The sequence below is a fragment of the Lacerta agilis genome, chromosome 8 (genome assembly GCF_009819535.1).
Source record: "Lacerta agilis isolate rLacAgi1 chromosome 8, rLacAgi1.pri, whole genome shotgun sequence".
NCBI classification, from domain to species: domain Eukaryota; kingdom Metazoa; phylum Chordata; class Lepidosauria; order Squamata; family Lacertidae; genus Lacerta; species Lacerta agilis.
Window position 1 is genome coordinate 75073186 of NC_046319.1, and position 14891 is coordinate 75088076.

At 49.2% G+C, this 14891-nt stretch overlaps 1 protein-coding gene across 1 annotated transcript in view; it reads left to right on the plus strand.

Annotated features, from left to right (window-relative positions):
* Positions 1 to 14891, plus strand: part of BCL3 (BCL3 transcription coactivator) — a 29894-nt gene that overhangs the window by 1085 nt on the left and 13918 nt on the right. Inside the window, exons 2-3 of the mRNA XM_033158352.1 lie at positions 1845 to 2010; positions 5254 to 5362. Coding sequence (XP_033014243.1) covers positions 1845 to 2010; positions 5254 to 5362 — 275 coding nt within the window. The remainder of the gene's footprint in view (positions 1 to 1844; positions 2011 to 5253; positions 5363 to 14891) is intronic.

Here is a 14891-nt window from a genome sequence, read left to right on the forward strand (position 1 = left end):
GCAATGGAAAGGCCTTGGACTTGCACAAAAGGTTTTTGTTTTGTTTTGTTTTTGTTTTGTTCTGTTTTTTAAAAAAACCTTTCCCAGCTGTAGGGGTCAAGAAGAGGAAGGCCTGCAGCAAGGAGGAAATGAATCTGTCAGGCAGGTGTGGCAGCCAGATGGATGGGAGGTCTGTGAAGCGGGTGAAATGGAGATGTTGGTGCCTGCCTTGGTCTGAATCGAGAAGTCCCCTTGTGTGCATCGCACCTCAGCCCTGAAAATGCCTAGGTGGCTGTAGCAAGCTGCTCCTGGCCTGCAGTGAAGAATATTTTCATTTATTTTATTATTGTACCAAGGCTGCAGGTTCAATCGGTGTATGGAACAGCTGTATATTCCTGCATTGCAGGGGGTTGGACTAGTCAGGGTTTCCCAAGCTTGGGTCTCCAGCTGTTTTTTTGGACTACAGTTCCCATCATCCCTGGCCAATGTTCCTGCTAGCTATGGATGATGGGAGTTGTAGTCCAAAAACAGCTAGAGGCCCAAGTTTGGGAAACCCTGGACTACATGGTCTCTTCCAGCTCTAAAATTCTATGATTCTGTTCTTATTCATTTTATTTCTGCCCTTCCTTCTGGAGCCCAGGGCAGATCTTTTAAATCATTAAAAGATATAAAATCATTAAAACATCTTGATGCAGTAAAGATGCAGACTGGGAAAGATCTCTTGTCCAAAGAGCCTACTGTTGGCGAGCTGGAGCACTCTGCAGAACGCATGTGCTGTAGAAAGAAACGCCTGAAGTATTTTTTATTTTATTATTTATTATGAGTTGTTTGCCATTGGACCAGCTAGGGGCTTGGAGATGACGAAGCTTCTGAGCACAACAGAAGTCTTTGTCAGCTGTGAGGCCAGCACAGGTGCAAGGTAAATTGAAGCCCCCTCTTCACGTGGGGAATCCAGACTTCACGGAATGTTTTGTCAGAATTGTGGCATCTGTGGCATCGGGAGAAGCACACCTGTGGCAGCGCTAGATGCTCAGGCTTTACTTCTGCCCGTGTCTCCATCGAAGGAGCATCCATGAAGCTCACCTTCTCCCTTTGAAACCACTCCCTTCCTTGCTGCCCACTGGGTGTGGAAACTCTGCGCTTCACCTCAGGCGGCAATTAAGCAAAGACCGTCCTGAGTTGCGGCGCAAATGCGGCCAGACCGAAACCAAGCACATCTTATTGGATGCAGTCCACATCCGCTCAACACATTTAAAGCACTCTTTCAGCACTGTTAACAAACTACAGCTCCCAGAATTCTTTGGGGGGGAGCAGTACAAAGTGGTATAAATAGTGCTTTAACTGTATGGCGCAGATTGGACCCGTTAATTGCCCTTTTCTGCTGCCGTCCCACCCACTTTGACCAGAGTGAAGAAATCTGAGCATCTTAGCACCAAGAACCAAGGTTTTTTGGGAGGGGGGCAGTTTCCTCCTCTCTCTCTATTTTTAAAACAAATCAACAGGACCACCCTTGTCTTCGGTTGTTGCGATGTCTAAAACGCACCTGCGTATACGAACAGCGATAACAAAGCACCCTTTAAAATGTGCTGCTGCCTTTGGAGGCAATGAAATGCAACCTTGGAGCTTTGCTGCCACTCTTGCTGCTTGCGGCCCTATGCGCCCATTCTCTCTGCCACCACTACCGAGGCTCAAAACGGCATTCCTGGCTCCTGAAGAAGCTGGCGACGGGCAGAGCTCAAGGAAAGCCTTCCAGTGAACTTATCAATGAGGGGACTAGGAGTCCCGGACGCCTGGGTTCTTTTAGGGTCGGCTTTGCGTCTCATTCCAACCCCTTCTTTCTCTTTTTCCCCACCTCCCCGTTTCAGGTTTGGCCGGCCCCTTCATCAGCCCCGAGATGTCGCCGCTTTTGCATCCCGTGACCCCCAACCCAGTGCTGAGGGTCCCCACCCCTTACTCGTTCCTCTGCCCCATGGAGGCCCAGCTGGCCCTAGACGTTGCCACAGCGACCAAGCAAGATGAGGACGGAGACACGTAAGGAGAGGGAGAAGCTGGGTGCTCGAGGGGAGGGAGCTGGAAGTGCAGGAGAAGCCGGGACGGATTGGGGCCTGGCAGGCAATGGGGGTGGGGGGGTGAGCTTCAGTTGTGAGGGTCGATTCTGAGAAGGCATGTGTGCAATACCTGGGGATTTATAATTAAACGGCAGCTTGCACATGCTCAGAGGACTTCCTTGTTTCTGATTTTCCCATCCCGGCACCGAAGTCTGAGTCCTGGGTGGAAGTTGAATCTCGCCTCTAGATTCAATTTCCACGGTGGGGCTGAAGAATTTGAGGCATCATTTGAGGAGGCAGAGAGGGCAACTGCCAACACCCCATATTTCACCCCACATGCAAATGGTTGCTTTGTGGTATCTCTTATCTCTATGCTGGTGACCAGCCGCTTGCAGATTCTGGTTGTGGGGAGAGGAATTGCAGCAGTTTCCCGTGCAAATGCCATGACCCACCCCCAATGCGTTTGCAGAACGCGTAGTTCTAGCCTCAGTGACTATCTGCGTAATCAGTGAAATGGGCCTGTGCGCTAGCTAAGCCAACAGCACACAGCCCCTTTGTTTTAAAAAAAGGAAACAAGCAGCTGTTGGTTATTCTGTACAGACATTTCTATAAAAAAGAGCATAACTGCAGCAAACACATTTAAAAATACACTTTTTTTTCAGGGGAGGGAAAGGGTAGGTTATTTGACTTGGAAGGTATCCAAGAGTTGAGCCTTCTGGAATCTTTCTGCTGTAGATTTGAACCCGGGTCTCCCAGGATGAAGAAATCCACCCTTTGCATAATCAACACGCACCAGCCTTCCCTAACCCTCCAGATGTTTCGAACTACAACTCCCGTCAGCCCCTGGTGTGCGGAATTGTGTTGCTGCACCATGTCAGGGCAGCCGTTTACTTAGGCTGTCCGCCACAGTAGCTAAGTTGAGCCTCCATATCCAAAAGCAGTCTACCCCACCTCTAGGGCCAAACAGCAGGAGCCTGCCTCTTTCCACCCTGGGTGGTTGGAAAGATCATAGACGTAGCCTAAGTTGTACAGGTAATGCTCTTCCTTCTGGTTTGGGTTGGGGGGGGGGGAGTGGAGTGGAGGGACATTTGGAGAGGAAGGCCTCTCCGCCTTCCTGCTCCTCTCACTGAGCAGCTTTGTTTAACTGGAGCCAAGTGAAGCTGCCAAGGGGGAATCCCCTACCCAAGCTACACCCCTCTCCCTCCCTCTCTCTTACACACACCCTGACTTCCTCCCTGTCTGCTTACGTTTCCCCTGCTGTGTAATTGTTGGCAGTTCCGTCCCTTTTTCTGGAATGGGGCAAAGCAAAGGGGAGGAGTGATCCCCCGCCCCACTCTCCTCCTTAAGCCATCCCAGATCCTTCTGAGCTGCAGAGCCCCGAACCAGGGGTTGTTGTTGTTCTCCTCCTCCCTCTCGGCTGCTTTGTGCCGCAGGGGGGGCTCCTGCGGTGAGCCCTTGAGGCTCTCTTAGCGAGACAGGAAGCGGAGGTCAGGGCTCTGCTTACTTACTGGAAGTCGGTGCCCTGGGAGCCCTTCCCGTTGCCTGTGGGCTTGGCCCCAGACGATAAGGTGGTTTCGTTTCATTGCAAATGGGGAGAGAGAGAGGTCGCTTCTGCGAAGTCAGGTGGAGCCAGGGGTGCTATGTGGCAGGGGGTGGGGGCATTGGGCAGAGGAGACTTTGGACAACCTAGAGCAGGGGTCAGCAACCTTTTTCAGCTGTGGGCCAGTCCACCGTCCCTCAGACCATGTGGTGGGTCGGACTATATTTTTTGTTGGGGGGGGGAATGGAACGAATTCCTATGCCCCACCAAAAATAAAAATAAAAACACAGAGATGCATTTTAAATAAAAGCACACATTCTACTCATGTAAAAACACCAGGCAGGCCCCACAAATAAACCAAAGATGCATTGTAAATAAAAGGACACATTCTACTCATGTAAAAACAGGCTGGATTGAGAAGGTGATTGGCCGCATCCGGCCCCCGGGCCTTAGGTTGCCTACCCCTGACCTAGAGCAAGAGGGGGCTGCAAGCCGGGAGACCCCTTAATCCCACACATGACCCTTTATAGAGGGTTCAGACAGCAAACCGGTGTTTCTCAAACTTGGGTCTCTGGCTGTGTTAGAAGCTCAGATATATAAGCTGATCGCCAAATGGCACCTTGAACTTTGACAACGGAATGACGAGGCACCTTCCCCCCCGCCCCCGGCGAAATTTATTATGATGTTGCTCAGTCGGTAGAGCATGAGACTCTTAAGCTCAGGGCCATGGGTTCGAGTCCCGTGTTGGGCAAAGGAATCTCAGGCTTTGCCCCTTCCCTCCCGAGCTCTGCAGGGGCAAAGAGGAAGCTGCATTCACACTCCCCATTTGCTCTGACCTTGCAGAGCTACAGTTCCCGGCACCTGAGCAAACTGCAGCCTCCTGGATGCTCCTCGGCTGCGAGGGCCGGTGTGATAGCGCTTGAAATGTATGGGGGAAGGGAAGGCAGGTGGGGCCAGCTGCAATGGGGTGCTGTGGCGTACCCCATTCACTCTCGTGGATGGGCGCCCCTTGGTGGTCCTTGCAAATGGTTATGGCAGGCTGCTGAGCTGAGCAAAGCAAGGGGGTGGGCCGACTCCGGAGAGGTGAAAGGCAGGGACGGGGAGGGGGGAGCATTTGTGGGGTTTCTTGCACCCAGGGCATGGTGGTGTAGTGACTGGGGTGTTTTGAAGAGCTGGCTCTCAGTGCAGTACAAATGACTTGTATAGGTTGGTTGCACTATTAAGAGGCAATATTAAAAACAGCTTAAAACGGCACCCAATCACAGAGATAAAGTGCGTCCTAAAAACGTACATCTCACGTCATGGGTGATTTAGCATTTCTGCATCTCATGGGGGGGGGTTGGACTGGATGACCCTTGGGGGTCCCTTCCAACTCTATGATTCCAAGTGTCAGAAGCCCCGGTATAGTGTTTCTTGTATAATGAAGGTGGCGGACGTGCTTCTGGGTGCAGGGAGCTCCACGGCTTGGAAGCCGCTGCTCCAATCCACGCCACCTTCAGTCCCCAGTCGACTTTTCTCATGTGTCAATGTCCCTGTAATGCAGCCTCTGCCAAAGTGGGGCCTCCAGGTGGCTGATGGGAGTTGTAGTCTGGAAGGCACCAGGTTAACAAAGCCTGCTTTGCAGACCAGGAGGGGTGGGATCTCTGGTCTAATGGATTCGCAGCTCATTTCTCTGTCCCGTTCCAGGCCTCTCCACATCGCTGTGGTTCAGGGGAATCTTCTGGCCGCTAGACGGCTGATCGCTCTTTTCCACCAGGGGAGGCAAAGCCTGGACACCTTCAACAACCTGCGGCAGGTAAGTGTGAGCCACGGGGCAGGGGCGTGCTGTCGGTCCATCATTCAGAGAGAGGCAGTGTGGTGTAGGGGTTAGAGGTGTTGGACCCAGCCTCAGGAGACCAGGGTATGGAGCTGGTTGGGTGACCTTGGGCGTCACTCGCCCTCGGCCTGACCTACCTCGCAGGGTTATTGTTAGAGGGTAAAATGGGAAGGAGAACTATGCATGCTCTTTGGAGGAAAGCAAGGCAAACGGAAATGCGAAAAATAAATAAATCCCACCGTGGCCACCAAGAATCTTAGCATAGAGGATGTGAACGCAATCATACCTTGTTTTCTGTCCGCAGCCCCTGATATTTTGAGGTACACTGCTCCTGGACATGGGGGCTTTGCTTTAGCAGCACGTTTGGGAGGACTTGGAGGGCTTCTCCATCCGAGCGCTCACAGCTTGGGGTTGTGATCGCCTCTCTCTTAGGCCACGGGGAGAAAGTTTCCTTCTGGCTTTTCATTCTTCACACCATTGTGGGCAGCCAAATGTTATTGTAGGTTTCAGGCTGATTTCACACAGCTGGAAAAGTGGGGAGAGGAATCATAGCAACCTGCCTTATACCAAGGCCACATTCACCCCAGACATTAAAAGCACCGCAATACCACTTTAAACAGTCGTGGCTTCCCCCAAAGAACTGGGAGCTGTAGTTTGTTAAGCCCTGTTCGGAGACCTCCTGTTACAATCCTCAGCCTTGTTTCGCAGTCAATCCTGCTTCCCACTACAACTGTGGGAATTGTAGTTTTAGCGAATGGAATCAGTTATCTCCTAACAGCTCTCAGCACCCATAGCAAACTACAGCTCCCACAATTTTTTCCTGGGGGGGGGGCGCTGTTTAAAGTTGTATCATAGTGCCAGGGCCGGCCCAAAACAGTTTGGCACCTGAGGCAGAGCCCAAAATGGCACTTCTCTCCCCGCCAGGGAAGAAGGGGTGAAGGAAGATCTACATCAGGAGCAAGGGGGGGGGGAGAGAAAAATGGACATGAGGGCTATGCCACCCTGGTGGATCTTGCCACCTGAGGCGGTCGTCTCCACTTGCCTCTTGGGTGGGCTGGCCCTACTTTAAATAGTGCATTAACCTTTCCTCTTGGTTGGGCCGGCCCTGGCTAAAGTTCTACACCAGGATCTGCTGTCCCAGCGGACTCTGCCGCCTGAGGCAGTCGTCTCACTTTGTCTCTTGGGTGGGCCGGCCCCACACGGTGCTTTAAATGCACAGTGCAAACTGGGGCCAAGTCCGTCTAGCTCAGTTTTGCTTGTGCACTGACTGACAAAGCCATGGCTCTCCAGGGTTTCAGGCAGGGGACATTCTCAGCCCTACCCAGAGACGCCGGGGAATGAGCCACGGGACCTTCTGCATGCGAAGCAGAGGCTCTGAACCACGGAGCCACAGCCCTTCCCCCTCCAGGAGGTTTTAGAGCATGATCAGGTCTTGTGCATCGAGGGAGGGAGAGAGAACAGGTTCCCCCACTCTTCCCAGGGCTTCCAGTAATGCTGGGGTATTCTGGATCCAGACCTTTAGAGGCCCTAAGCAGTTAATAGACTTTGGTGCCCCCATATACAAGTTCCAAGGTTCCAATTTGGTTGTATTCCCAAGATGAATGTATATCATCAACCTCTAGCTGGGATAGCTCTGTCGGTAGAGCAGGAGACTCTCAATCTCAGGGTTGTGGGTTCAAGCCCCACATTGGGCAAAAGATCCCTGCATTGCTAGATGACCCCCAGGGTCCCTTCCAACTCTATGATTACTATTATTCGTTCTATGTATGCACGCATGTATGTAGGTATGTAATTTTTTTCATTTATTGTGGGAGCCATTTTTTGCTGGGACCTGGTTCCGACGCACCATGGTAAATCCAGCAATGGAAAATTTCTGTGCTGCCCCCTTTGAGGGTGTCCTTATTTTGCTGAATGGTTAATCCAGCCAGTAAAGAGAGAGCGAAATAGGAAATTTGGGGGGGGGGGGCAGACAGCAGAGGGACAAGGAAAGGGGGTGTTTTCCCACCACGGGATCCATTTCCTTTGGCTGCTAACATACAGCCTCCCCTCAAAACAAAATAAAATAAAAAATCCTTCCAGTAGCACCTTTGAGACCAACTAAGTTTGTTCTTGGTATGAGCTTTCGTGTGCATGCACACTTCTTCAGATACCATGCACACGAAAGCTCATACCAGTAACAAACTTAGTTGGTCTCAAAGGTGCTACTGGAAGGATTTTTTTATTTTATTTTGTTTCGACTATGGCAGACCAACACGGCTGCCTACCTGTAACTAGCCTTCCCTCAAGAACACGGCCCTCAAGAGAAGGAAGACCCACACAGAAAGCACAGGGATTTGGGCAGAAACCTTGCCCAGGGGAGACCAGAGATCGATCGAGGTTTACTGAGCTATCGATCCATTCTTCTGCCGAGGCAGGGGGTTCCTGGACGCCTGTGCCCCCTGTGGAAAGTTGGCAGCTTTAAGAATTGATTATTAACGTGACCACAGCCATGCAGGTCCATCTTGTGCAGATGTAGTGCCCTGCTGGAGTGAGAGAGAGAAGAGAAACGACTTCAAAATGTAAAAAGTGGTGGTGGGCATTAGGTCCTGTATTGCAGGTTGGGATTTTGAGTCTGAAAAGGCGAAGGGTCATATCCAGGGTTAATTCTACTCAAGAGTTGACGCATTGGGTGCATTAATTGCAATGGGTCTACTCTTGAGGCCACATCTGCGCTATGTATTTGATGCCCTGTTACACCGCTTTAGCAGCCGTGGCTTCCCCCGCAAGGAATCCTGGGAAACGTAGTTGCCAGCAGGAGGCCCCCTATTCCGCTCACGGAATCAATCCCTCCTCCCAGGGAACTCTGGGAATTGTAGTTCTGCGAAGGGGGTCTCCTGACAACGCTCAGCACCCATTAAAAAACAAAACAAAACATCAGTTGCCAGGATGCTTTGGGGGGAAGGAGCCCTGACTGTTTAAAGTGCTATCCTATTGCGTTATTGTGCAAATGGGGCCTGAGCAGAACCCTCTTGGTTTGGGACCAACTCTGGTTTCCGGGATATCTGAGCTTCCTAATGCTTGGTGAATTTCCCTGAAAGTTTGCGCAATCCTATCTTCCCCTGGGATCCGTCGCCATGGAGAAGCCTTGGGCGTGTTCTCAGAGCGGAGGTGGAGAGGTGGCGGCAGATCAGGACCTGCTGGGAGATCAATACAAAGGCCTTCCCTTCCAAATTGGGTCTGTTTTGTGGCTCATGAGCTCATGCAATCATTGGCCTGACGTACTGATCCGCCATATTGTTGGGACACCACCCACCTCAGTAACTAAGTTGGACAGGCCTGTTTCCAGTGTGGTTTAGGAAGGACTCAGGACTCTTGGTCCCTTCCCAGGATGCCTCAGGGCCAGCCTGGGATTTTGCGGCCTCCATGGCAACCAAGGGACCGGCTCGCATGATCTTCGGCCCAATGCACCCCTCTCGTTTTTGTTTTTGTTTTTAATAAAAATTTATTGAAATTTCCACATAAAGAAAACAACAAATAAACAACACCCATTCTACAAATAAAAAACAAACACATCAAACAATACAAATAAAACTTAAAAGAAAACTAATACATACCTCACACCCTGACACTGGAACACACCAATTCTTAATTATAATCTTATTTCAAATCTTATTAAGGGGGGACTTCCCCCGCTCTCTCTTCTGCGTTCAATTCTAATTTACTTTAGTAACTTTATAACTAGTTTAACAATCATTCAACATTATTCTTAATCTTCAAATAAACATCTTATATCATTCCACTTATTAATATCACATAAAATCCTATTCCAAATCTTAACTTCTTATATCTTTTTTTTCCTCTTGACATAGTAAAGCTATTGCTGTTATTACTTCTAATTCCTACCTTAAAAATAAAAATTGTAATCAACACATTATCATAAAAAAGCCTAAATATTTCTTCCCTTCTCCAAATCGCTTATTGCCCTCTGACGTCGGAGTACCATGGCTAGCCTTCCTAATAAATCTCATGCATTCTTTTACCCCACCCCCCTCCTCACCGCTTTCCCTCTTCCCATTTCAATTTCCCACCAGTCTTCCCCCCAACATTTTCCCAGTCCAGATCTTCCTTCCCCCACACCAATTTCTTCTTTCCAAATGTCACCTTTTCCTTGTTCCGTTTTTGTATTTGCTCCCAGTAGAGAGCGGGGTCTGGCTATGATAGTGGGGTGCCTTAAACCTGTTGCCACAGTCCAGTGTTTCTCAAACTCGGGTCTCCCGGTGTTGTTGGACTACAACGCCCATCATCCCTAGCAAGCAGGACCAGTAGCCCAGGATGATGGGAGTTGTAGTCCAACAATGCTCTGGTGGGTTTTTCCAGAAGATAATTGCTGGCGATCCTTTTGAGTCCCTGGCCTCGCTGTTGTGTGATGAAGTGAGGATAAATCTTGATTTTTATCAAGTCTGAATTATTCCAATGTGCTGAATGTGTGTGGAGGCTCCAGACACAAAATTCAGTTTATTAAAAACTGAGGGTTTTATGTGTTTTTTTCAACCCAAGTTTCTAGCCTTTAAGGCTGAGAAGAAAGGCTTGAAAGTTGATGGACAATTCTTGTCTGAAGCAGGGAGTGAGGCTTGAGTAGGACTTCAAGGGTCAGGGTTTAAGTTCACAGGTAACTTCTCCTCCCCAAATAAGCTTAATTTCCATAATTCACAGAGATCTCAGTATTCAGCATTCTTTGCTACATATATTTTTTAAAAAAATTACAGTGGTACAGTCTGTTTTCGGACATCTCCGTTGCCAAACGTTTCGGTTTTCGAACGCCGAAAACCCGGAAGCTAATGTTTCTGTTTTAGAACGCGCCTTGGAGGTCAATTGGCTTCCGCTGTGTGTATCTGTTGTTTTTCACAATTTTTTTCTATTGGATTGGCAGGCCGCCCTTTGTGCCTTGGTTTTCGAACATTTCGGAAGTTGAACGGTCTTCCGGAATGGATTACGTTCGAAAACCGAGGTACCACTGCATTTGGAAAGCACAAAACGCAACAGAAGTAGCATGGGAGCTTGCTGGAGCAGGGAGAAGTAAACTCTTGAGAGGCTGGGGGTCTCCTAATCCTTGGACCAGGCAGGTTGCATAAGGCTTCCTAGGTCAGCTCTCCCACAAAGCGGAGCAGAGATTGTAGTTTAGCAGTGGCACCGAGTCTGGAAGGAGACCAGCCTGGCAAAAGCTGCACGCCAAGGAGAGAAGGCCCCAAACACTGCAGCCCTTCAGGAGTCTTCGACGGCTTAATTCCCAGCAGCTTCTTCTGCCCTCCCCTCTCCCGCCCAAGGGACTTTCCCTAGCCCTCACTGGTGGCAAACCCCAGGCAACTTCCTCAATGTGTGGCTCAAGAAAGACACAAGGACTCTGCACTCAGCAGCACTGAGTCACAACACCAGGAACAACAGGCGGAAGTTGCAGGGGGGTGGGTAAAGGTTTTAGAGGGGGTCGGGGTTATATATATATATTATATAAGCATGCAGTTTAGGGTCAAACCATCCTGCAGATAAAAAGCCGCCTCCGAAAGCATGCAAGGCTGTGTGCTTTCTCCTCTCTCTGTTTCTGTCCTTTTTTGTGCACAGCCAGCTTTCGGATTTGAGGCGGGCAAGGTTTTTAAACTAGATTTCTGTGGCAGCCATAAATCTGTAAAGCAGGCGCGGCCTTGCGCAACGGAAAGGACGGCTCGTGGGAGTTTTGTCTTGTTCACGCCCATCCGCAATCCTCAGACTGCAGGAAAGAAGGTTCCCAGTGGCAGCTAAGGAGATGTCTTACTAAATGAAGACTGGCTCCTGGGTAAATCCATCTTGCATCCTTCCAGCATAGATAGGTTCCGGGCCAAATTCAAAATGCTGTTTCTGAGCCTTAACATGGCTCAGGACGCCAATCTCGCAAAGACTGCCTCTCTGCTTATGAACTAGCTCAAACCCTCAGCTGAAGCTCTTCTCCGTGTTCCTCCTCCAGAGGAGGCCAACACCAGAATGGGGCCTTTTCAGTGGTGACTCCCCTCTTGTGGAATGCTTAGCGAGGCTCACCTGGCACCATCATTGCTCACCTTAGGGCGCCAGGCAAAAACATTTCTTTGGCTTTTAATGAGCTGTGGCTTCCTTCAGTGGGTGGGGTGTTTGTGTTTTAAAAAAAGATGAATGATCTTTAGATTTTTTTGCTGGTTTTAATGTGTATGTGTGTTTGTTTGTTTGTTACTTGCATGTTGTTGTTTTTTAAAAAAGCAACCCATGTTTAATAAAGAATAATGTTCCTGCTTGAAATCCCAAGCAGTGAGAGTCCAGAAATTTTGCCTTCCAAAAAGGAAGACTTGCAGGGAAAAGTCCTCTTCGGAGATGTCCTGATCTAATAAGGACTCTCAAAAATGAAAAGTTGAACCTTTTCGCTGATTTGATTGCAAGGTTGGAGGAGACCCCCTTTCTGGTCGTCTTCACTGCACTTTTCCACTAGCTGGAATTTGGTTTTGCTGCCACCCAACCGCTGCCGTGTTGTGCCCCAAATGTTGGCATTATCCTAGTCCTCAAATTGCATTTGATTCTGTCTCTCTGTATTACAGCTTCCTAGTTACCTAGGGGTAGCAAACCTATACCTCCCATTTTGCGGGGGGGGGGGACCACGACGACCCGTTCCGATGTCACAAGTACTCAGGATTCCTCACAGCCCATGCACACTTTAATTTCCCCCATGATTTCAAGTCACAGTAGGAGAGTGGGGTGGGTTTTTGTTGTTGTTGTTGTCTTGCCGCTTTCCCCGGGAAAACCCCCTCTTTACTGCTGAATCGGAACAAATGCCAATTGGATTTTACATGATCGGGAAACAGCTCCACCCTCTTGGAGTATGTACAAATGTCACGTGTTTAGATCCCCCTGCCCCAAGCTAGTAGCAGAAAGTGACAATGCGAACTTGCCTTCTACCCGGCGATCCTGGACCCATCTGTTACTAGTATTGCCTCATCGTCAGTTTCTCTGCTGTAACATCTGGCTTTCCAGGGTCTTGGGGGGTGGGTGGATGAAAGCTCGCACAGGCTTGTTCCTGGAAATCCTTTTAACTGGAAATGAAAATTCAATCAGCCATGAATGACACTCACTTTTGTCTTCTACAGTTTTGGTTTCTTTTTAGTTTTGCTGGGGCAGAGCTAGCTTCCTCATGTCCAAATGCTTCCTGGTACATTTTTGATATCAAAATCATAGAATTGAAGTGCTGGAAGGGACTCCCAGGGTCATCTAGTCCAACCCCCCCCTGCAATCTCAGCTAAAGTATCCATGGCAGGTGGCCATCCAACCTCTGTTTAAATACCTCCAAGGAAGGAGAACCCGCAACCTCGCGAGGGAATCCGTTCCACTGTCAAATTGCTCTTAAGTTCTCCCTATTTTTGAGTTGGAATCTCCTTTCTTGTAACCTGAACCCATTACCTCCAAGTCCTACCCTCCAGAGCTGGAGAAAACAAGCTTGTTCCCTCTTCTTATGTGACAGCCCTTGAGATATTTGAAGGTGGGCCACCCTCTCCCTAGGTATCAAGGCAGATGATGCCATTTTACAAAAGCCGGTGGGGTTGGGAACAGAACAAAAAAAAAAAAAACACCCTCCAGTTGTGCCAAATCAAGCCATCCAACGGCGTTCATTTTCCGCCTCGTCCCTTACAGACCCACCTCTACCACAAAAGTCTGGCCAAATGACTTCCAAACCAAATGCCTTCCACAGTGCTATGTTAAACTGTGGAACTCTCTCCCACAGGAGGCAGTGGTGGCCAACAACCCAGGTGGCTTTAAAAGAAGAGGATTGGGCTATCAATGGCTACGAGGCACGATGGCTCTGCCTCCGCAGTCAGAGGCGGCGATGCTTCTGAAAACCAGTTGCTGGCATCTGGTTGGAAAACAGGACTAGATGGGCCTTTGGCCCGGTCCAGCACACTCTTAAAAGATAACCTGGGCTCTGACTTTGGAGGGTCTCCGAAAAAAAAGAGCTTTCCTGTTTACAGACTCTCACTCACTCACTCTCTCTCTCTCTCTGTCTGGAAGCCTTTCCGAGGAAAACAACTGCACCCTACGCAAGTCAGATTGCGGCGAGGGTTCGAGAGAATGGCGCAATGCCGCCAAAATAGGGGTGTGTGTTTGTGTTTGTGTCTGCGTGGAGTTCAGGGTAAAGCGGGCTGTAGATTGCCCTCCCAGCCTCGCTGTCATTTCCTTATCTGTTTCTCATAAACCCTTCTTTTGCACCAACCCTGTCCCTTTCTGAGAAGCGCCCGATTGCGTCAGCGCAGGCAGGTGCTGGGGGCTGCGGTTTCTTCTGTGGGAACCAGCTGGGTTTCCTCTGGTTAGCTGGCTGCGTAGGAGATGCTGAGTTTGAACCCTGCCACTTCTTCGGTTTCTCTTCTGTGACATCTCCAGCTACAAACAGCTCCGGGGGGGGGGGTCTGCATTCAACTTTCCCTGTAGTTGTTCTGCTGTTACCCAGAAATGACCTGCAACAACACAGCACAATTTTTCATTGAGTTTTGTGTTGGAAACGAATCCTTAGTCTGATCCTAAATGCTACTAAGAAGCAAATCCGGTAGCATTCAGTACGAGCTTATTCTCTGTTTAAAGGTCTGTTTCGGATTTAATGTGTGACCGTGGTTTCCTGCTAGCTCTCCTAGCTGTGGAGACCCCCAAGCTCCTTCTCACCCCCTTCCACCTCTCTCCTCCTTGTTTACATGCCAGAAAAAAAGAGACAGGATGTTTCTACATCCAGAATCAACTCCCCATGATGCCCAAACTCAAAAACTGTGGGGTGTTGCTGTTGTTTTTGCTATGGTTTCAGAGTAAGCCAGGTTCTGAAACTGCAAATAGATCCTAACTAGAGTTTAATCAAGCCATAGTTTCCCAAACATCACAGGGAACTGTTATTAGTTTACAGTTGGAATCAGAAGCTTCCACTCCCATCTTCTCCTGGGACACTTGGCGGGTATGACGTTTTATATTGATCAGCAATGGTAGCAGGGGCTGGACCTTCCTGTTGAGTTTTCCATTACAGTGGACTCTCTGGATATGGATTTAATTCGTTCCGGGGGTCCATGCGCACCCCGAAAAATCTGTAACCAGAGGTGCTGCTTCGGCGCACGCACAAGCAGCAAAACCCTGAAAATACTTCTGAGTTTTCCGCTTTCACAACCCGAAGCTTACGTATCCAGAGAGTTATATAACCTGAGGGTCCACTGTAATTACCATTTGGGAGGACCCATAAAAAACATAGACTGTGAATGACCATAATCTACCTGGGGGGGGGGGATGAGCAACTGGGACCCCTGTTGCATGCACGGTTTCTCACGCAGGGAACGTTTCCAACTTTAACCATTTCAAACATTAAAACAAAAGGTTCTTTCAAACCCTTGGACCTCCTTCCCTCCCTCCATGGGTTCCATATTTAAAATAAAGTATTCTGCATTTTTTACCCTTATCCATCTATTATATATCCATAGTTATCATAATTGATTCCACATTACAAGTGTCGTTA